This window comes from Lycium barbarum, chromosome 8, assembly GCF_019175385.1.
Source record: "Lycium barbarum isolate Lr01 chromosome 8, ASM1917538v2, whole genome shotgun sequence".
NCBI lineage: Eukaryota > Viridiplantae > Streptophyta > Magnoliopsida > Solanales > Solanaceae > Lycium > Lycium barbarum.
This window is the reverse complement of record NC_083344.1, coordinates 68,214,727-68,238,773: the sequence shown is the minus strand read 5'-3', so window position 1 is coordinate 68,238,773 and position 24,047 is coordinate 68,214,727. Positions and strand designations below refer to the sequence as shown.

The following is a 24,047-nucleotide window of genomic DNA, read 5'->3' as shown; positions in this document are numbered from 1 at the left end:
ACCATATTAGACACCAATATGTCAAAATGCATCTCATTTATAAGATATCGACAACGGAAAATCCCAAATCAATACGCATACCTCATCAAGGGATCAAACCAACAAATTAGACATAGCTTATTGCAAGGACAATTTGGAGTGTCTAAGAATCAAAATATACAATGAAATCATCAGGATACAACCCGGGTAAACAAAGAAGTAAGCAAAACTCTAATGCCACCCCTGATACAAGTGGACTCACCAATGGTAATAAGAAGTGGTACTCAAGCTGTGGCGCCCATATGCTTAAATATGAAGAAGATGGAGTAGGTATAAAAATACCACCGGGACAAGTATCTGAAGAACAAGATTGGAAGATCTGGCCAAAGAAGGTGATAGCCCTGTAGATTCGTTCCCATGGTTCGATCCTTCCCAGTAAAACGTGGCGTGTTCGAATTCTGATCGCTTTTACGCGAGAAAGGGGGACCACCCTTTAAGCCTAAGTATTTTCACTGGGCTTGGACCATGTCTCCCGAACAATCTCAGTACATACGGCGCAAGACGATTCCACATATGGAGGTTGGAATGGGATCGGGTGTTTTCACGGCTTATTGTAGTGCATGCATTCAAGATTAAAAAAATCCTTCTTAAGCAAATCAAACTTTTCACGCTGCAGCACTAAACTCAAATCAAAACATACTCTTTCTGTCTCATTTTATGTGAAGGTGTTTGATTGGGCAAGGAATTTAAAAAGTTAAAGAAACTTTTGACATGTAAGCCAAATATATGCAAAACACCAAAATTATCCTTCTAATTGAGTGGTGGTGAGAGTTCACATGCCTTTTCATTTCCTTTATCAACAACAACAACAACATACCCAGTGTAATCTCGCTGTGGAAAGTAGGATGTACGCAGACTTTACCTCAATCTTTGTGAGGTAGAGGGGCTATTTCCGATAGACCTCGGCTCAAAAGAAATGTAACAACGCAAGTATTGTAAGAAAAATAAAATAGCAAAATATCAATATACAAGACAAGTGCAGCAGCAGATATTAATACACATTGAAGAATAAGAAACTACGCGAAAGCTAAATAATACTACTAAAAAGGAAGAAGAGGAGAGGAGGATGATAGTCCCTTGCCTCTCCCACACAGTGTGCGACAACACTCAGCTATCTACTAACCTTTACCTCAATCATTGACCTCCATAACTTCCTGTCTAAGGTCGTGTCCTCGGTTTAGCTGGAGCTGCGCCATATCCTATCTAATCACCTCCCCCAGTTCTTCAACCTCTCATAACTCCTGCTACAACCTCTCGCATCTCCTCTTCACATGCGCGAACCATCTCAACCTCGCTCCTCTTATCTTGTCCGCCACGGAGGCCACTCCCACGTTGGCCCGTATAACTTCGTTCCTAATCCTATCTTTCCTATTATGTCTATACATCTATCTAAGCATTCTCATCTCCGTTACCTCCATCTTTTGAACGCTGGCGTTCTTGACTGGCCAGCACTTAGCCCCATAAAACAATGTGGGTCTAACCACTACTCTGTACGGCGACACATTCTTATCTCAAAGTACCCCGGAGGTGAGCCGTCATTCACCCACCCCGCTCCAATATAGTGCGCTACATCAGCGTTAATCTCCCCTTCTTCTTAGATCATGGACCCAAGATACTTGAAGGCTTCTCTCTTGAGTATGACTAGTGCATCGATCTTCACTTCCACCTCCACCTCATGAGTTACGTCACTAAACTTGCACTCCAGGTGCTCTGTTTTAGTCTTGCTTAAGCTGAAACCCTTAGACTCTAGGGCATGTCTCCAAACATCCAACCTATAGTTAACACTATCACGTGTCTCCTTATAAAAAATAAACTTTTATATTAAGTAAGTTCTTTTTTTTTTTGATAAAGAAAAAAGTAAGTTCTAACAAGTCATATCATTTTAAGTAAAATGGGAATGCTAAGCTGAATCCTTCAGAGGTTTCCTTTCTCTCTCCTCTCATCTTCTCTCTCCTCTCATCTCACCAACGGTAAGTGCAGCTCCCCCCTTCCCAAACCCCCACCCAACCCACCCCCCAACCAAGCCACCCCAAACGGTCACCGACGACCGGCGACGACGACCACCATACGCTTCCGGCCGGCCAGATCTCTCTCTCTCTCCTCTGTTCTCTCTTTTCTTTCCTTCTTCCTTTTTTGTTTTTTTCCTCTTTGCCTTTCTCTCCTACCCTGCGACCGGAACCCCCCCCCCCCCCCCCCCCCCCATGCACAGGTACTCGAGTTTTCCGGCAGTTCCTGGCGGTGAACAGTGATTCCGGCCGGTGAACAGTATTTTCAGGCAGAGAACAACATTTCTGGCGGCAAACAGAGATTTCTCGTTGGTGAACTGGTTTTATTTACTTGGAGTTGGTACCTCCAATAGCCCATTTCTTGTCTTTTAGCCTTATAAATTTTGCCTGCTCCGCTTAATTAAATACCTATTTCACTGCTTATAGACTATTGCTAACTTGTGCTTTAGTATTGATCCCTCGTTTGTCTTAGATTAACCTTTCACTAGCTTATATTTGCTTTACTGGCTTTGGTGAGGGATGGTAGACTACGGTCATGTTCTCGGTTGGGATCGGGGGCCAGGGTTGGGGGGGGGGGGCTAAGGGGGTTGAGGGAGCTTCTAGGTTGAGAGTAGAGTCTTGGAATATTGGGACTTTATCGGGAAAGTCCATAGAGTTAGTTAAGATTCTTAAGAAGAGGAGGATTAATATAGCTTGCGTCCAAGAGACTAAATGGGTAGGACCTAAAGCTAAGGAGGTGGACGGGTACAAGCTTTGGTTCTCAGGAAAGTCGAGGTATAGGAATGGGGTAGGGATCTTAGTAGATAGTGAGCTTAGAGATCTGGTGGTAGAGGTTAGGAGGATCAATGACAGGATGATGGCAATTAAGTTAGTCATTGGAGGGTTCACCTTGAACATTATTAGTGCCTATGCGGCACAAGTGGGTTTGGACGAGGAGGTAAAAAGGCGCTTTTGGGAGGGCTTGGACGAAGTGGTGGTAAGTATACCGCTTACTGAGAAGTTATTCATAGGAGGAGATTTCAATGGGCACATTGGGTCTGTTTCGAAGGGTTATGACGAGGTGCATGGAGGATTTGGCTTCGGGGACAGGAATGGTGGAGGAGTCTCACTCCTGGATTTCGCAAAAGCTTTTGGATTGGTGGTAGCCAACTCGAGTTTTCTGAAGAAGGAGGAGCACTTGGTAACCTTCCGTAGCTCGGTGGCTGCGACGCAAATAGACTTTTTGCTCCTTAGAATAGATGATAAAGGCCTCTGTAAGGACTACAAGGTCATACCGAGTGAGAATCTTACGACCCAACATAAGCTATTGGTGATGGATTTGGAGATAAGAAGGAAGAAGAAGAAGAAGACGGTCGTGGATGACCGACCGAGGATTAGGTGGGGTAGTTTGACTCTGTCTAGTGCCCTAGAGATGGGGGAGAAGTTGATGGCTATGGGAGCGTGGGATAGTAGGGGGGATGCGAGCAGTATGTGGGATAGGACGGCCAGTTGCATTAGGGAAGCAGCTAGAGAGGAATTGGGGGTCTCACGAGGCCGCCGTGGTGGGCACCGAGGGGATTGGTGGTGGAATGGAGAAGTCCAAGAGAAGGTAGAAGCAAAGAAGCAGGCATATGTGAAGTTGGTAGATAGCAAGGATGATGAAGAGAAGTGGACGAACAGGGAAAAGTATAAGATGGCGAGAAAGGAGGCGAAGTTGGCAGTTTCGGCGGCTAAAACGGCAGCCTTTGAACGCCTTTATGCAGAACTAGAGGACAGAAGTGGGGATAAGAAGCTATTTAAGCTCGCCAAGGCGAGAGAGAGGAAGGCACGCGACTTGGATCAAGTGAAGTGCATCAAGGACGAGGATGGCCAAGTGTTGTACAGGAATCTCGCATTAGACAGAGATGGCAGTCATACTTTCATGAACTCTTGAACGAAGGAGGGGACAGAGACATTGTGTTGGGAGACTTGGAGCACTTAGATAGGCGTCGCGACTTTGGATATTGTAGGAGTATAAAGGTTGAGGAGGTTAAGGGAGCTGTTCGTAGGATGCGCAGGGGAAGAGCGATCGGACCTGACGAGATTCCTGGGGAATTTTGGAAGAATGTAGGCAGGGTAGGCTTGGAGTGGCTGATTGGGTTGTTTAATGTCATTTTCAAGACAGCGAAGTTGCCGGAAGAATGGAGGTGGAGTACAATGATTCCTGTGTACAAGAACAAGGGAGACATTTAAAGTTGCAACAACTATAGAGGTATCAAACTGCTAAGTCACACTATGAAAGTGTGGGAAAGGGTGGTGGAAATGAGGGTGAGGATAGGTGTGTCTATTTCAGAGAACCAGTTTGGATTCATGTCGGGGCGCTCGACTACAGAAGCCATTCATATTGTAAGGAGATTGGTGGAGCAGTATAGGGAGCGGAAGAGGAACTTGCACATGGTATTCATTGACCTAGAAAAGGCCTACGACAAAGTGCCAAGAGAGGTCCTACGGAGATGCTTGGAGGCTAAAGGTGTACCTGTGGCGTACATTAGAGCGATAAAGGACATGTATGATGGAGCTAAGACTAGGGTAAGGACGGTAGGAGGAGACTCGGAGAACTTCCCTGTTATGATGGGGTTGCATCAGGGATCAGCTCTTAGCCCGTTTCTATTCGCCCTGGTGATGGATGAATTGACGCGACAAATACAAGGTGAGGTGCCTTGGTGTATGTTGTTCGCGGATGACATAGTCCTGATTGACGAGACTCGCAACGGAGTTAACGATAAGCTGGAGGGCTGGAGACAGACGTTGGAGTCTAAAGGATTTAAATTGAGTAGGACCAAGACAGAATACTTGGAGTGTAGGTTCAGTGGCCTACCGCGTAAGGCTGACAGGGAAGTGAGGCTTGGTACCCAGGCCATTCAAAAGAAAGGAAGTTTCAAGTATCTTGGGTCTATTATACAGGGAGATGGGGATATCGACGATGATGTTTCACATCGTATTGGTGCAGGGTGGATGAAATGGAGGCTCGCCTCCGGAGTGTTGTGTGATAAGAAAGTGCCACCAAAACTTAAAGGCAAGTTCTACAAAGTGGTGGTTAGATCGACTTTATTGTACGGGGTGGAGTGTTGGCCAGTCAAGAAATTTCACGTTCAGAAGATGAAAGTCGTGGAAATGCGAATGCTGCGGTGGATGTGTGGGCACACTAGGAGGGATAGAATTAGGAATGAAGATATCCGAGACAAGGTGGGAGTGGCATCGGTGGAGGACAAGATGCGGGAAGCGAGGCTGAGATGGTTTGGGCATGTGAAGAGGAGAGACACAGATGCTCCAGTGCGGAGGTGTGAGAGGTTGGCTATGGACGGTTTCAGGAGAGGCAAAGGGAGGCCGAAGAAGTATTGGGGAGAGGTGATTAGACAGGATATGACACAGTTTCAGCTCACCGAGGACATGACCTTAGATAGGAGGTTGTGGAAGACTCAGATTAGGATAGAAGGCTAGGTGTCTTATCCTTTCACCATAGTAGTTGTAGTTGTGCTCATTTGTTTATTACCATTTGATTTCTGCCTTTGATTGCTGCTTATATTTGTTGGGCCGTTGTACTTTGGTTATCTTATTTATCTATAGTAGTTAATGCTCCTTTCTTTCCGGACTGTTCTACCATGACTTTCTCGCTTTTGTTATTCCTTGTTTTCATACTGTTTTCGATATGCTTGGTCCTATTTGACCTTTTGTCTTGTTTTCCTCTCTTGTTCTCCTCTCTTGAGCCGAGGGTCTTTCGGAAACAGCCGCCCTACCTTTCAAGGTGGGGGTTAGGTCTGCGTACACTCTACCCTCCCCAGACCCCACATGGTGGGATTATACTGGGCTTGTTGTTGTTGTGTTGTTGTTGTAAGATTAGATAGTTTCTAAAAGAGTAATGTGATTTTTTTTTCGGACACACTAAAACGGAAAGTTTGTCACATAAAATGGGTAGAGAGTAGTAAATCTTTTTTGAAGTCCATCAGTTGCCCGTAGATTTAGACATAAGCTTTTTATATCTTTGGGGATGTTTCCTTCTTGGCATTGACATTCCATTGTGTGCATCTCATGATATCTGTTCAGTACCCACCCGATGGGTTCGGGAAAGGTGTCAAGCCATAGTATAGTATGGTCAAGACCAAGTATGCTGGCAAAAAAGCAAGTTTACACCATAGCCGAGGGTGTATTAATAGTTGGGGGCGCATTTACTAAGCTGCCATTTATATGGATCAACTTAATTCCCACACCAGCATGTGTGGTTTTGGGGTATGCCACAATCGGGGGTCGATACCCGCTCAACTATTTGAAGTATCCTCACCAAAAACTTTTTCATCGTCAACAAAAAATGTCTCTTATGGCTTCATCATGTGTAATATCACTAAACTTAAGCATTCAAATCAAATCTTCACCGAAATCTCAACCTGTGACTTTTGTAGGTTACTCATATTTATTTCCTGATACGCAACTCTTAGCTCTTCCTGTAAAGATACTATGTTCTTCTGCGGGCTTTCCTTGTGCTCTTGCTTTATTTCTCGTATGTTGATATGTTTTGTTCTCCATATCACTACATAGCAAGCTTTAATCTCTTGTTCATTTCTCTTCATTTTTTTCATATCATTAGATGTGGTGGAGAATTTTATAGCATACTTTCTGGCGCTGTGTGGTTTTTGGAATGTTATTAGGGACCTTACCTTTCCCACATATTTGTAGATTAAAAGCTTTCTTTTGAAACTTAATCAAGTTGACCTTCTGGGCCTCCTTTCCTCGAGAGTTAGAGGTCTATGCTGATAATATGGACCTTGTTTCCTTCAATTAATGGAAATGATCAAGCGTCATATCAAATGTTGGATATTTACTACTACCATATCAGTAAGGAGATCCTCATTTGGCTGTATAGGAGAGCTGACCTCCTATTCATTCTGAATAAAGTGGGTGGTTTTTCCCGGGGGGGGGGGGGGGTCTCTTTTCCATGTGGGGCCTGCATTATTATGAGATGGTTAAATTTATTATAGATCCCATTGGTCCATATTGAAAAATTGCAAATGTTGCAGGTGGAGCATGTCCGAGCAGAAAGGAACCTGCTGGCAGAAGTGGCCAGCCACTGTATTGTGAAATTATACTACTCATTCCAAGATGCTGAGTATCTTTACCTTGTCATGGAATATCTTCCTGGTGGTGACATGATGACACTGCTGATGAGAGAAGACACACTGTCAGAAAGTGTAGCTAAATTTTATATTGCTCAAAGTGTCCTAGCTATAGAATCTATTCACAAGCATAATTACATTCACAGGTGCATCATCCACTTTTGACTTGTAAAGATTGTTGCTTTGAAATTTATTAAGACTGAGGATATTTAATTTTCATATTGCGATTATAACTGTTCTCTTGAGGTAGGAACCTTTTAGGTAACTTATAGTCTCTTCTTTGTATTTGTTCATCTTCTTCATCCAGAGATATCAAACCTGACAACCTTCTTCTGGACAAAACTGGTCACATGAAGCTCTCTGATTTTGGTCTCTGTAAGCCCCTTGATTGTAGAACTCTATCTACATTAAATGAAAATGAAGCCATGGATGATGAGAATATAAGGGACCCGATGGACATTGATAGCAGCTTCCCAGATACCAATGATGGAAGTAACTGGAGAAGCCCCCGTGAGCAGCTTCAGCATTGGCAGATGAACAGGAGGAAATTGGTATAATATTTTACCAGTGCATTCTTTTTCTTTGGATTTTGTGGGATTCATGCCAAATTTTGCAGTTATTCTATTGTTGAAGAAGGAAAGCATATTTTGACTAAAGGCTAGGACTTTCTTAAATCATGAAGGGTCTCTGCTTAGGTCAATATTTTTCCTACTTCCAGCTCAATTATTTATATGCTGCCTAACTTATATGGGAATCTTTGACTTCTTGTCAAATCCACCATTTTCTGGCGCAATTTGGGTTTAATGTTGGTGTGGTTTTAAGACTAGTCCCAAAAAAATGCTGTACTATGTTAAGACTCATCAGCATTTTTAATGTTGAGAAATAAAAAATCTCTCTATAATAATATGACAGCCTATTTCCCCATGAAGACAAGTCATGGCAAAGACATTTGGACGTGAGGAACGCCTTCTTATTTCATTAAACATGGGAGGTTTGTGTTTTGGCAGAGGGTACTTCCAATTGAAATACATCCATCAACACCCCATTAGGATTTACTGTTTGCTGGTCCATTTTTTATCGAGTACAATCTGACATTGAAAGGTGATTAATAACAATGTGCTATATGAAAAGCTGCAATCTCTGCAAGATCAGCTCATCATGTAACTTGTCAGGTTATTATCGCTTGCGGTGTTTTCTGTTTGTGAGCTTTAGATATCACATGCCAAACACTTGCACATATATAAACACGAATTATCACAGGCACAAGAAGTTATTATGACTTGTGTGAGTGGATTGAAGCATTTTCACTGCATTACAAATGGTGATTAGACTGTCAGAATGTGTATTTGTACTTTTATAGATACTTAACCTGAGGCCTGGTTATAAAAAAAATAGATACTTGACCTTTTTTTTTTTTTTTTTAAATGACGGAGCAATCTGTTTGGAGCCAACCCTTGGGATCATCCGTCTGGACTTATGTTATTTCATAATTCACAATTTAAATGTAAGTCTTTGCACTAATTTTATGACTCTTTTTTCTGTTCTTTCGTAGGCCTTTTCAACAGTGGGTACGCCTGACTATATTGCTCCAGAGGTACTGTTGAAGAAGGGATATGGAATGGAGTGCGACTGGTTAGTGTTTTCATTACATATAGTCAGTAAATTTATTTTAAATTACTAAGATTATCTTGGTTTCTCTGCTTACACATGTCTAATATGAATGAATCTTTTAAAAAAGCATCCAAAATTCCAATGCAGAGACCCTGTAAAATTTGGTATAAAGTGGGAAAATTATTGATTATTGCTATAGTAATAATTCCACAAGTTCCATCATCGGAGGGCTACCTGTATCAAGGAAGGGGAATGGGGGAGGGAGATCAGAACCCGGGATTTCAGAAGGCAGGATGAAGAAAAGATTATGGGAGCTGAGGGGGAGGGGGAAGAGAAGGTGTGTGATGCAACTCCTAAGGGATATGGAACATTTAATAGTAGAATAAGAAGTTCGAGAGAGCAAATGATATTGATTGAAAACATACCCTGAATTGGATGTGTGAAGCATGCTTCCAGCTTTGCCAGTACTAAGGAAGTTGTTCGATGTCTTGGAGTTGTTCTCTTCCTATTAATGATTGTGTCAACTTTTATAGGATAAGTATTACTTAGGGTCAGATGAGCTTTTGGAGAACTATAGTAAGTACAAGCTTAACTACATAAGAACTTTGCAATTTGATATAATTTATGGCATGCATTTATGATGAAGATAAATAATCATACATTTTGAGATTTTCTTATAGATTTTGAGATAAATATACTTCAGTATTTTTTGTGACCGACCCTGTTTGAGAGAGCACAAAGTTTAAGAAAGAAAAAAGAGTACTTTTGAAACTTGACATTCCATAACCTTTGTGTGGCTATAACACATTTGGAACTTCTGATCTTAAACATGCCATGATATTTGAGTGGCTATAAAAGCTAGGCAAAATAGGTAGTTCAAGTTAATTATTTCCATGTTTAAAGAGGGGCCATTCTTTTTAGAGCAGACAAAAGTGGAAAGAGGGTTACATAAACTGAAACAGATGGATTTTTTTATCTTTTGTACTTATCTTTTGGATCTTGATTCATTCTTAGATCATTTTAACATATCCCTTATCATTATCGCCTAATCTAGCTTGATTTGCTCTTTGTTGGACAAGAACCTGATGTAGTTTGATTTATCTTTATCTTCTAGTTAGATAAAAGTTTTATTGTCTTACGAGGTCTAGTTTTTCCAGTTAGGATTTATGCCCTGTCCCTTTTGATTTTATCCTATCTTTTAGTTACAGATAAAAAAATAATTATATTAGAAGTTCTAGCTTGTTCAGAGTTCCTCAAAATAAGTTTGACCCTTTGTTACTTCTTCTCGAGAACTTGAAGAACAAATGATGAATTGATTTTGATATCTATTTCTCCGCACCTGGTTCCTCATCTTCCTCCTTTCTCTTCTCTCTTCTATTGATCTAGCTCTTTATCTTCTCTCTCAAAAATATTCTTATTTTTCTCTTCATTTCTTTCTTTCTTTCTTTCTCTACCACTGTCGTTTTTATGGATAAAATAGGTTTTGTTATGATTAGAAAGTCTCTCGTATATAAGCAGTATACACCAAAAAGTAGAGTATATATAACATAACATGATTGTTGATAAGTGACTCCCACTCTTCTATACAAGCTGGAACCTCATGGATTGTACCAAAAAGGTACTGCCAGCAACAGTCTATTCCTCAAATATCATACTCGTTCTCTATCCCATCAAAAACTCTTCTATTTCTTTCCTGGACCACTGCCATTTTTGTTGTTTTATTGTTTCCTTCTTTCGTTTTTCTCAATTATTGCCCTTGCCTTTCTCCTCTTTCTTGTACTATGTGTATCTGCGGCAAAGAACGGGGAAGGTGGAGCGGAGTTCAACGGCATCACATAGGAGCATGCTAGCTTGAGGGACAAGGGGTTACTGGACCAACGGGGTAGCAATTATGCCAGGATAGAGGGAGGGCGAACATGTTGTTGTGGGGGGGGGGGGGGGGGGGAATAGTGAGCGGGAGGGTATCTGGTTCCTCCTATGTATATCTAAGCAGTATTTTGACCGTTTAGTGTTTACCCCAACTCCTCTATAATTCTGCTTGGCAGAATTTGAGTGCTGCTAGAGCCTGCGAGTTATTTCTGCTTGTTCAAAACAGCTGCATTCCATGTCCTGGATTTAATGGAACTCCAGTGACAGCAGAGTACACCCAAAGATACTGCGCCCATAGTTTTGCTTTAGTTTGTGAAACTGCAAAAATGCCCTTGTCTTCGAAGTGATTATATAAACTCCCTACTAATTGCTTACTTATCAAACAATTACCTGCTAGTTAAAGCATCCGTAAAGTACCTACTAGTTATATTTCTAAAGAAAGGCTAGTCATGCTGTGCTTTATGAAATATGTGTGTCACTGGGTTTATTGGGAACTTCTATGACAGCATGACTATATCCAAAGATATTTCTTTTATGATTTTTCTTTAGCTTGGTAGAACTGGAGAAAAATGCCTTCATCTTTAACTATCTGTGTAAAACTACCTGTTTGTAATTTTCTAATGAATAATATTGAACCATGTTGTGCTTTATGTTTGTCTCATTTTTTATCTACCATACAACATACAGGTGGTCCCTTGGTGCAATTATGTATGAAATGCTCATTGGTTACCCTCCGTTCTACTCTGATGATCCAATAACTACTTGCAGGAAGGTAGCATGTTCCCTGCTTTTCTGACTTCCCCTTTTCTATTTTTGTGTTCTCTTTGTTTGATTAGAGTATTGTAGAGGTGCTCAGTTACCAATTTCAAAAAAAGTATTGTAGAGGTGCTATGATAGAAGATCGGTCACCCTCTAATTTCTTAGTTAAAATCAAACAAATGAGGGACAAAGGTTGAAAGGTTCAAGTTACCACATAGTACAGGATTTTGTCCGAGTGAGATCCTAATTTCTGTTTGACACATTAGTTAGGACAACTTGAAACCTGATGTGACCTTTTTGCCTAATACTTGAAGGCACTGATTGTTTATTTGACCCCAGTGAGTTTCACTTATGTATTTGTGCTTTAAAGTCTGAATAGAAGTATAGCGTGCACAATGATATGCTTATCCATGTATAAAACTTAGTGTAACTATTGACTTTCTTTTGGCTGATTGTGCCTTATGAGCATTTGACATATAAATACTTTTCGTGTTTACCAAACACTATATAAGCAAACCAGCTTATAAGCTTATCCAAACATCTTCGGTATACCTCTCTGCAGCCTATTTCTTCCTAATCTATCATATCCTGATTATGTGTCGTGTGGTGGTGCCAGATTGTCCATTGGAGAAATCAGCTGAAATTTCCCGAAGATCCCAAACTGTCAGCAGAGGCAAAGGATCTCATTTGCAGGTTGCTATGTGATGTTGAACATAGACTTGGCACTGGAGGAGGTGCAAACCAAATTAAGGTACTATATCAATCAATTTTATCCAATTAGTTTCATCAAAAAAAATTCTCTTTCTTCTGGTGAACTTATTCCAGGTGGCCTCTTATCAGGCTCATCCTTGGTTCGAGGATATTGTGTGGGATAAGCTTTATGAAATGGGGGCTGCCTTCAAACCAGAAGTTAATGGGGAGCTGGACACTCAGAATTTTATGAAGTTTGACAAGGTTGTGTACAAAAGTCATCTCTTACATAACCAATGACACCCATTTCTTTTTTGATAAGTACCTAAAGCGCGCATGATTATACACCTTTTTTTCTTTTGGATCTCTTGTATAGTTGCTCTCTAATTGTCCAATTGATAAGAATATTCCGATATTGTAACAAAGTTTCCACCATCAAAGGATGTGGTGCAGTGGATGGGGTTGCTCCTCCCTTAACCAGAGGTCTTGGGTTCGAGCCCTGACTATGGAAAAATCCTTGGTAGGGAGCGAATCTGGATTTAGTCGGGCTCCAATGCGGGTATCAGGCACCGGGTGGGAAACCAAAAAAAAAAAAAAAGGAAGGAAGTTTCCTGCCTGCAAAAACTGATAAATGAACTGCAACCTTCTAGTTATTTTCATTTTCTCAGAATCTACAAATAAAGCAGTGACAGATTTTTAGTAAGTAGAGAAAAGAAGAAAAAGATGCAGCAGGAACCCTTCCTGTTCATCCATTTCTCTATTTAATTACAGGTCTTACTCACACGTGAGGAGGCGTGTTGACGACATAATGAAGTAAACAGAAGTTTTCACTTTTCCTTCAAGTTCAAAATTTAAAGTGGGATGGTAGACATAATTCGGCACACGTGCTCTTCCATTTTTTTTCTTTTATCCTGTACTTCATAAGTGTGCTTTCCTTTTAACGTACATTCTGCCTTTTTCATAGATGGATCATCCAACACCGGCAAGATCTGGTTCAGGTCCTTCTCGGAAGGTTTGTAAGCATTAATTCTCATCTTTATCTATTTCAATACCTTTTCAAATATGGTAAGATTTTGTTGCTCTCGAAGTTTATGCAACCTTCTCTCAACTCGGCGACTGAACTTCTTGTACAGAAAAGAGCAAAAGAGGGAAGCAGGCAGCGTTTATCCAGATTTTCTTAAAAACTGTATCTATATTGCTTTGTTAAATTAAAAGAATACTGTCTAAATAATTTTCAAATTTTCATAGATATACAAGCTGTACCACAATAACCTCACTTTAGACTTGTTTTGAAAAAAGGCTAGTGATAACCTCACATTTTAGACTTTTGTAGTATGAATTGTGAAACCACAGATAAATACCTATGTTACATAATAGAGTCAGATAAAATCTATGCATTATCTTCCCTGTGTTCCGGTTAGTATGCATTAATAGTGTGGTTTGGGACTGAGTAGTAGCAGTAGTAGTTGTTGTAATAGTATGGTGTCCATTTACTATGACTTCTACATAACAATTTGTAATAATCCGATTAAAAGTTAGAATTAAAACAGGATGGTTGAAATGGAGACGTGCTACCGGGTGCTATGTGATAAAAGGATGCTTACCAAAGTAAAAAGTAAGTTCCACGGAACAATTATAAGACCTGCTATGCTATATGGTAGTGAATGTTGGGCCTCTAAAGTCCAACATATTTACAAGATGAGTGTTGTAGAGATGCGCAGCTAAGATGGATGTGCGGTTATACAAGATTAGATAAAATTAAAAATGACCACATTTTCCAGAAGGTTCACGTATCATGCATTGAGGATAAAATGAGAGAAGGTCGCTTGAGATGGTTTGGTTATGTCCTGCGTTGACCTACAGATGCATCGGTCCGTAGGTGTGAAACTATGGTGAATGAAGGTGTTAAAAAAGAACGTGGGTAGACCTCATATCACATTCAAGGAATTTGTCTCATACGAGCTACAATTTCTTGGAATTAATGCTGACTTAGCTAAAGATTGGACATGACAAAACAACAACATACCCAGTATAATCCCACAAGGTGGGGGCTGGGGACGGTAGAGTGTACGTAAACCTTAGCCCTACCTTGGGAGGTAGGGAGATTGTTTCCGATAGACCTCGGCTCAAGAGAAGGTGCCAAGACAATAATAATAATAGGCAGTAATAACAATATATAATAAGATAAATGAAGTTAAAGGAAGAAAGAAACACTCAAGCTATATTAGAGATCTAAGAAAAATAAGGGAATGAGCAAATAATACTTCTAGTACGGAAAAGAAATCCTCGCGGCCCCCTACTAGCCCTCTACCTTGAGACCTCCACACCCTCCTATCAAGGGTAATGTCTTCGGTAAGCTGAAGCTGCGTCATATCCTGCCGAATCACCTCTCCCAAGGACTTCTTCGGCCTACCTCTCCCTCTCTTCAAGCCCATCACTGCCAGCCTCTCACACCTCCTCACTGGCGCATCAACGCATCTGCGATGCACATGGCCGAACCATCTCAACCTTCCTTTCCGCATCTTGTCCACCACGGGGGCATACCCATCTTGTCGCGAATCACTTTATTCCAAATCATATCTCTCCTAGTATGCCCGCACATCCATCTCAGCATCCGCATCTCTCCACACGTTCGTCCTCTACTTGTGTCACGTCACTGAACTTGCACTCCAAGTACTCTGTCTTAGTCCTGCTCAACTTGAAACATTTCGACTCCAGGGTTTGTATCCAAACCTCCTGCCTAGCGTTAACACAGCTTCGCGCCTCGTCAATAGACATAATGTTGTCTGCAAATAACATGCACCATGTCACCTCTCATTGAATGTGATGCGTCAGTGTGTCCATCGCCAAAGTAAACAAAAAGGGGCTAAGAGCGGATCCCTGATGCAGACCCATCGTGACTAGGAAGTGTTCTGAGTCACCTCCAACTGTCCTCACCTGGGTCTTGGCTCCATCATATATGTCCTTAATCACTCTAGCGTATGCTATAGTAGCACCTCTAGCTTCTAGACATTTCCATAGCACCTCTCTTAGGACTTTGTCGTATGCCTTTTCTAGGTCAACAAACACCATATGCAAGTCTCTTCTTCTCTCTATACTGCTCCACAACCTCCTCACAAGGTGAATGACTTCTGTAGTCGAACGCCCCGACATCCGAATTGGTTCTCTGAAATAGACACGATTTTTCTGATCCTCGCTTCCACCACTCTTTCCCAAACTTTCTCGTATGGCTCAATAGCTTGATACCTCTATAGTTGTTTCAATTTTGGATATCCCCCTTGTTCTTGTATAACAATGCTCCATCTCAACTCTTCAGGCATCATCGACATCCTAAAACTAACATTCAACAGCCGAGTAAGCCACTCCAAGCCTTTTCTGCCCTCATTCTTTCAAAATTCTACCGGGATTTCATCTGGCCTGGTTGCTCTTCCTCTGCTCATCTTATGCATAATCCCCTTGACCTCCTTAACCTTAACCCGCCTACAGTACCCAAAATCGCAGTGATTCTAGGAGAGCTCCAATTCGCCTAGTACGATGTTTCGATCACCCTCTTCATTCAAGAGTTTATGAAAGTAAGTTTGCCATCTTCGTCTAATATGGGCGTCTTCCACCAAAACTTCGCCTTCCTCGTCTTTGATACGCTTCACTTGATCCAGGTCACGAGCCTTCCTTTCCCTCGCTTTGGCAAGACTGTATAGTTTCTTGTCCCTGCTTTTTCCCCCCAGTTCTTTATACAAGCGTTCAAACACAGCAGTCTTAGCCGTCGTAACCGCTAACTTCGCCTCCTTTCTCCTTCTTATACTGCTCCCTATTAGTCCTCTTCTCCTCCTCGTCTATGCTCTCCACTTGCTTTAAATATGCTGCTTTCTTAGCTTTCACTTTACCTTGGACCTCTCCATTCCACAACCAGTCCCCTTTGTGTCTGCCAGAGTAACCCTACGAGACCCTAGCACCTCTCTTGCCGCTTCCCTGATGTTAGCAGTCGTCGTAGTCCACATACTACTCGTGTCCCCGCTACTCCTCCAGGATCTCAACGCCCTCAACCGCTCACCCAACTTCTGGGCATTGTCCTTGTTCAAAACATCCCACCTAATCTTAGGTTGACCATACACAACCCTGTTTCTCCTCTTCCTCTTTATCTCCAAATCCATGACCAAGAGCCTATGTTGGGTCTTGAGGTTCTCACTTGGGATAACCTTGCAATTCGTGCATAAACCTCTATCGCACTTCCGGGAGAGTAGGTAATCAATTTGGGTCTTTTACCTCGTACTCCGAAAGGTGACCAAGTGCTCTTCCCTCTTCTGGAAACTACAGTTTGCTATCACCAAGTCGAAAGCTCTCGCGAAATCCAATAGCGACGTACCTCCCTCATTCCTATCACCAAACCCGAAGCCTTTATGCACATCATTGTAAGCCCTAGCAGTCGGCCCGATGTGACCATTGAAATCACCTCCAAGAAAAAGCTTCTCTGAGTGTGGAATACCACGCACAACCTCGTCCAAATACTCTCAGAATCGCCTTTTGATCTCCTCATCCTTGCTCGCTTGTGGTGCGTATGCACTAACCACGTTTTAAGTATGTCCTCCAACTACTATCTTAATAGCCATTAGCCTATCGTTCACCCTCCTGACCCCTACCACCAGATCGCGGAGCTCCCTGTTAACCAAAATACCAACTCCGTTCTTACCCTTCGGCCCTACTGAGAACCACAACTTAAACCCATGTACATCCCGAGCCCTATCTCTCACCCGTCTAGACTCCTAGACACATGCTATCTACTAGTTGAGAATAGGTTTTAGTCTTGTTAGTACGTTGATTTTGAACCTATTGCTTTTTTAGGAGTATTTTGGCCTTATCATAGATTTATATGCCAGTAAAAATATAGAGAACTTTTAATATTATTATTATTACTCCCTCCGGATCAAAAAAAGTGTCCACTTAGCCTTTTTTTCCTGGGTAAAAAAAAGTGTCCACTTATGAAATCAAGAAACAATTAACCTGATCTTTCCAGATTTGCCCCTATTAATTGTTATGTGATCAAATCCCAATGTCTATTTAATTAGGGGTAGTTTAGTCAATTTATATATTTTTTCTTGGAGTGAGTAGTTTCTTAAGAGGTGTGCAAATGGCTAAGTGGACTCTTTTTTTGATCCGGAGGGAGTATCAAGTAACTATTGTTTGTATACATATTTATCTATTTTTAGTTTATTTTATTTGATATGATGATGACATGAGTTTGAACTTAGATGAAGAAACACCGTCAATGAGCATTCATATCTACACCATCTTGTTTGGGATTGAGGTGTAGTAGTGTTGAAGTTTTACAAGTCCAAAATTGTCCATTACTTTTGAGACAATGATCAAATGGGATAAAACCTAGATGCTAATCTGAATGTGCATCTAAACAGAGTGTCTAGTGAACATTTACCAGCTTGGTTTGAGCTCGATTCCGCAAGATCTTTCAGGATCATAAGGTTGTCAGCATTACACTAGTAAATCATGAAGCTTCTGTCTCAATAGTCCAATTTGTCTTGGTGCTGTTGTATCTTATCAAGAAGAAAATCATCTTTTCGTGAGTTCAATTTTATGTGCAAATTAAGGTCCAATTAATTTGTCTTTGTAACAAAAGGGTAATTCATCTTGCTGTCTCGGAATTCTTAGAAATGCATCTAACTTTTGTTTTGTGTTTGTAGATATCATTAACACCCAAAGATTTAAGTTTTGTTGGCTATACATACAAAAACTTTGATGCTATCAAAGCACTACACAACTATTCGGGTGAGTCATTCTTACTCTCTGAAGGATCTGGTATATAGATGGTACAAGTTGATATACTGCAGGAAGATATATGTGCATGCTTCCTCTACTATTGATGTATATTAACATCATATCGGATTATTTTGTTGGTTAAAGTGGACTTCCGTGCTGATACATTGCCTCATCATAACCATCTGAAACCACTTATTTGCTAACTTTGGTTTCTAAAAATCTCTCATCACAAGCAAGCCCGGTTTAGATGTTCCAGTAAAAGTGATATTGGTGACGCTTTTTATGCTTGTGTTACTAAACCTTTTTTTAGTGGTATATCATTTCTTAAAAGCTATTTGTTTTTTTGTTTGGCTTCTATAAGTAACATGAAATACTGTGACACAAATTTGAGATGTAGTATCAGTCTGATTCATGTTTGCTTTTAGATGTGATTCTGTTAGTGATTTTGTTCATTTGCATTTCCAGATCCTACGAGGAGTACATCACCTAGACGATCGATTGATTCCATATTTGGTAATTTTTGTTTTACAGCCTTGAGTATTGTTGTAAATTGAACAAAATATTCAATATTGTATAATATTACGCCTGCAGGTGATTCCAAGGACTATCCTTCAACGAACGGAATAGCTGGGGAAACAGATGTACAGATGATTACACCAACCAGTGATGCAATGTTACCATGACAATGCAAATGTTATACTGAACGAAACTTCTACCGAGGGGAGGTAGCTTACACCTGTTGTATTTGATCAGGTTGCTCACCCTTTTATTAGCATTCAGAATGGTGTCTGCTTTTTGCAGAACCATTATCTAAGTGTACAGCAGAGCTTTCAGAAACTATGTTAACTCGTAGGACATGAAAACTATTTGAAAGGAAGATCTGTGCTATAGAAACTTAGAATAGGCTGCTTGATGTATTGTTGTCCTGACTGCCCAGGTTGGCATTTGAAAGCTTTCTCTTGTGGCAGTGTTTGGTCAGACAATTTATTAATGGGAAAATATTCAGCAACTTTTAGAATTAACATTATCTTATTCATACTGTAATTGTTGGCATTAGTAATTTTTCCAACAGCTTTTAGTTTTCTCATGCTAGTGCTTGCAAATCTGTTCTATATTTTCCTACTTTTTAGGGTTAGCTTTTCAGATCTAGAACATTGTAATAGCCAAATATATATTAAAGCTCTCTCTCTCTCTCTCCCTGATATTGGTCCGGATCTGTGGTGTTCATCTTTAGCTCTATTTACTCATCCCATAGTTGCTTATTACTTAAATACATATATTTAGTGCGAATCGCCAACTATAATACACTTCTTCATAGCAATAACTCACATATATACATATATTGCAACAAACAAATTCAACCATATTTCATACCAACCAAAATAGATTAAAATTCATTCACATATCCTATACCTCACTTACAAATTCAATTTTAATAGAGGATATTTTCCCACTTTTTGGGGTTAGCTTTTCAGACCTAGAACATTGTAATAGCCAAATATATATTAAAGCTCTCTCTCTCTCTCTCTCCTTGATATTGGTCCGGATCTGTGGTGTTCATCTTTAGCTCTATTTACTTATCCAATAGTTGCTTATTACTTTAATACATATATTTAGTGCGAATCGCCAACTATAATACACTTCTTCATAGCAATAACTCACATATATACATATATTGCAACAAACAAATTCAAACATATTTCATACCAACCAAAGTAGATTAAAATTCATCTACATATCCTATACTTCATTTACAAATTCAATTGTCACCGAAATTCGGGGTAAACAGTTCGGCGCCCACCGTGGGGTTAGGATATAGTGGTTTTTTAATCTTTGCTTCTACCTCCTTTTACTCGTTGATTAAGGAATCTTTTGCTAATTCTTGCGAAAAACGGACCAAATGGCAAGCAGCGGATAGTCTGGTCATGTCAATAACAACGAAATTGTGGCTGAAAACGAAAATAATGGGTTACGAAACCTACCAGTCGATCCAATTGACCCAAACTCTGTTGATTCGAGAGAAGGCCTTAACCGGCAGAACACCGTGAACCAGGAGAATGCCACCTTACCGGCCACTGATCCCTTGAATACTCATAACTCAATTACTTTGTCTCGGGCTCAAGGCCGGAAAGCACCGGATACTCCGGATGAGATTAACTTACGTTTAATTTTTGAAATGTTGCAGGAACAGGGGACCGCCATAGCCGAACAGGGAATTGCAATAGCTCAACTGCAGAGCAAAAATGATAAGGCAGCTCTGGAAAGGTCAAAAGGGGTCACCGAACCAAGGAGGGATGAAACAAGGATAGTCAAGAGTAATGGATCGGGAGCCGGTTCATCCACCAACGTTCTGAAGATGCTCGAGACCTTGGCAAAGTGGGTAGATTCAACGGAGAAGAGGGTGGAAACGTATAGCTCTCGGGTGGATAAAATTTCGGGAGCTCTGCCGATTCTAAAAGGGCCGGATTCAAAGAGCTACATTCAAAGGCCTTTCCCCCCGAGTGCGGCTCCAAAGTAGATCCCGAAGAGGTTCAAGATGCCGGATATCCAGAAATACGATGACACAACGGACTCGCAGGAGCACGTGACTTCGTACACTTGTGCTATAAAGGGCAATGATGTCGAAGAGGATGAAATTGAGTTCGTGTTGTTGAAAAATTTTAGGGAAACACTATCGAAAGGAGCGTTGACCTGGTATGACCACCCCCCCCCCCCCCCCCCCCCCCCCCCCCCCCCCCCCCCCCCCCCCCCGAGCATTCAATCACTTTCTTCGAAATGCTCGCAGATGCGTTCATAAAAGCTCATGCCAGAGCTAAAAAGGTGCAAGCACGGAAGGCGGACATCTTCCGTATAGCCCAAAGGGATGATGAGTTGTTACGAGAATTTGTGAACCGCTTCCAAAGGGAACGGATGGAGCTCCCTCCGAGTGCCGGAAGAATGGGCTGCACAAGCTTTCACCAAAGGGCTTAATTCTCGGAGCTCGACTGCCTTATTCAAACTGAAAGAAAGCTTGTTGGAATATGAGGTTGTAACCTGGGCAGATGTTCATAACAGATACGAATCAAAGATTCGGGTAGAGGATGACCAACTCGAACTTCCCCCCGGGACCCATAAATATGAGCAAAAACTCTGAGAGGTCAAGGAAAAATTACGAGCTGGAGGCGCGACCATCGAGGGAAAGGTACCGGCCATACTCTCATTCGGAAAAACTGAGCTTTAGCTCGAAAAAATCAAGGGTTGGTCCTAGCCACTTCTCGGGTAGGGGCGATAAACGGGCCGAACACCCATCAAGCAGTCGAGGCCTATCATTTAGAAGTGATACCGGGAGCTCGGCTAGCAACAAAGACTTACCGAGGATATCGGAGTACAACTTCAACATCAACACCTTAGATCTCGTCTCGGCTATTGGCCGTATCACGGAGGATAGGTGGCCGAGGCCATTGAGGTCAGACCCGGGTCATCGGGACCCGAGCGTGGTATGTGAGTATCATGAGACTCATGGGCACAGAACTGAAGACTGTCGTCAGTTGAGAGAAGAGGTGGCTCGTTTACTGAAGAATGGCCACCTTCGAGAATTCCTGAGTGAACGAGCCAAAAACCACTACAAAGAAAGGGAGAATTACAAGTGGACTGAGCTGGTGGAACCTCAACATGTAATCAATATGATAATTGGGGGAACGGATGCTCCACGAGGGCCGGTGATGAAACGAACAAAGGTTTCCATTGTACGCGAGAAGCGCAACCAGGACTATGTACCCGAGGGTTCCATCTCCTTCAGCAACGAGGATGCAGAAGGCATCATTCAACCGCACAATGATGCATTGGTAATTTCTATCCTTATTTTCAAATCACAAGTTAAACGTATTTTGATTGACCCAGGTAGTCCGGCCAACATCATCCGGTGGAGAGTGGTAGAACAGTTAAAGCTACTCGACCAGATTGTGGCGGTAGCCCGAGTACTCAGTGGGTTCAATATGGCAAGTGAAACCACGAAGGGAGAGATTTCCTAGCTGGTCAACATTGACGGCACTATACAGCAGACGATATTCTATGTCATCGAGGGAAATATGAAGTATAACGCTTTGGTTGGCAGACCGTGGATTCATAGCATGAGGGCAATACCATCAACACTACACCAGTTGCTGAAGTTCCCGACCCCGGAGGGGATAAAAACTATCCGAGGTGAACAGCTCGCTGCAAGGGAGATGTTCGCGATCGAGGAAGCGCCATTTTTTCCAAAAAAGCCGGATCAAAAAGATGATGAATTAATCGGAGGCAAGGACACCAAATAACAATTAAAGGAAACAGGTTCGAAAGGGGAGCAGAAGGGATAAGACCCAGTTGGTGAAGAGGATGATTTCGGCGTACCCAGATCGTTTATATTACCGGATGATTCGGATGCAACCAAATCTACCATAGAGGAGCTGGAACAAGTCATCTTGTTCGAATATCTACTGGATAGAAAGGTATACCTGGGCACGGGGTTAACCTCGGTGCTCAGGAACAAGTTAATTAAATTTCTTCAAGCTAATGCTGATTGTTTTACATGGTCCCATATAGACATGATAGGTGTGCCACCGAAAGTCACGACTCATAAGCTCAGCCTCGATAGGAGATTTTCCCCGGTGAATTAGAAAAGGAGGCCAATGGCCGAGCTGAAACATGCCTTCGTAAAGGATGAGGTAACAAAGCTTTTAAAAATAGGCTCAATCCGGGAGGTAAAATACCCGGATTGGCTAGCTAACGTAGTGGTGGTGCTAAAGAAAGGTAATAAATTTAGAATGTGTGTTGACTATAAGGATTTGAACAAAGCATGCCCGGAGGATTCATTTCCGATGCCTCATATCGATCGAATGATCGATTCAACGGCGGGCATGAGATGTTAAGTTTCCTCGATGCTTACTCTGGGTACAACCAAATCCGGATGCACCTGGAGGATCAAGAGAAAACATCCTTTATTACCTGATACGGGACTTACTGGTATAGTGTCATGCCATTCGGGTTAAAAAATGCTGGAGCAACTTACCAACGCCTAGTTAATGGAAAGTTCGAAGAACAGATAGGGAAAACAATGGAAGTTTATATTGACGATATGGTAGTCGAGTCTCTGGAAACAGAGGACCATTTATAAACATATTTCAAAAGTTATATAAATATCAGTGAAGAATATGTTTGAGTCGTTAGAAGGTTTATTAATTTTTTATTTTTCCTCCAACTACTCAAGGTGTTCGGTTTTTTTTTTTTTTTTTTGTTCTTAATTAATTAGAAAAAGTTTGATATAAATAAATTAAATTGAAGAGTAAAATGGTTGTCCAATTTCATATGAATATTCTGGTTTATCCATTTTTTCCTTTAGATCCTTCCACTTCTAAAAATATTTCATACAATATGAGCAAATTGATACTAATTAAAAAGTAGTGAGCTTTGGTTTCTAACATATCTGTTGATGTAAGCAATTGCTCAGGCAATACACTAATTGATGACAAAATGAACAAATCATTAATTAGCGTCCTTTCAACGTATTTGTAAGATATCCCACATTGCGTTCATGTATACACAAATGATTTGTCTATTTTTAATTTTATATTTTCTACTAACACATTCTGCTTGTTGCATAAAATATCTAATCTTTTTGTTAAGGCATTCTTTTATAATATTGTGTCATACACCTACTATTACATATAGTTTAAATAAATTGTAGCTAATTAATTGTAAACTGCACAACTTTTCTTTGTACAATCAGAGAACACATTTGACAAACAGAAGAGGATAAACAAAGAAAATATTACAAAAAATCATTTACCTATTAATCTAAGACTACTTACAGGATATCATGACTATCAACAATTTACATAAGATAGTATCCAAATTTCGAATTCTTGGAATTTTGTTCTTCAGGAAATATTGACATCTTCGAGCATCTCCGAAAAATATGTCTCCTTTATCTGCATCGCTTAGAATATATAAACAACTTCCTTTTTATATAGACTATCAGCATCTGTAACAAACATTGCATATTTATTTCATTGAAATCCATAAGCAGATTTTTTTAGATCAACAAAAGAAAGTTAAAACACAATTCATACAGTAGTGTGCTGTATATTAAAGTAAAAATTTCTAGAACGTATGTGTCAAAGAATAAACGCTAACGGTTCACGTTTTAGATTGTCAATTGACT

The 24,047-nt window shown here is 41.0% G+C and overlaps 1 protein-coding gene across 2 annotated transcripts in view; it reads left to right on the top strand.

Annotated features, from left to right (window-relative positions):
• Positions 1-18,983, top strand: part of LOC132606174 (uncharacterized) — a 33,495-nt gene extending 14,512 nt beyond the window's left edge. Inside the window, exons 4-13 of one of the 2 annotated variants that reach the window (XM_060319546.1) lie at positions 7,076-7,317; positions 7,479-7,722; positions 8,724-8,803; positions 11,339-11,423; positions 12,027-12,161; positions 12,236-12,364; positions 13,065-13,112; positions 17,794-17,878; positions 18,335-18,382; positions 18,461-18,983. In XM_060319546.1, the coding sequence (XP_060175529.1) occupies positions 7,076-7,317; positions 7,479-7,722; positions 8,724-8,803; positions 11,339-11,423; positions 12,027-12,161; positions 12,236-12,364; positions 13,065-13,112; positions 17,794-17,878; positions 18,335-18,382; positions 18,461-18,552 (1,188 nt within the window). In that variant the 3' untranslated portion in view covers positions 18,553-18,983. The remainder of the gene's footprint in view (positions 1-7,075; positions 7,318-7,478; positions 7,723-8,723; positions 8,804-11,338; positions 11,424-12,026; positions 12,162-12,235; positions 12,365-13,064; positions 13,113-17,793; positions 17,879-18,334; positions 18,383-18,460) is intronic. The other variant, XM_060319547.1, reaches the window with a different exon arrangement.
• The last annotated feature ends 5,064 nt before the right edge of the window (positions 18,984-24,047 follow it).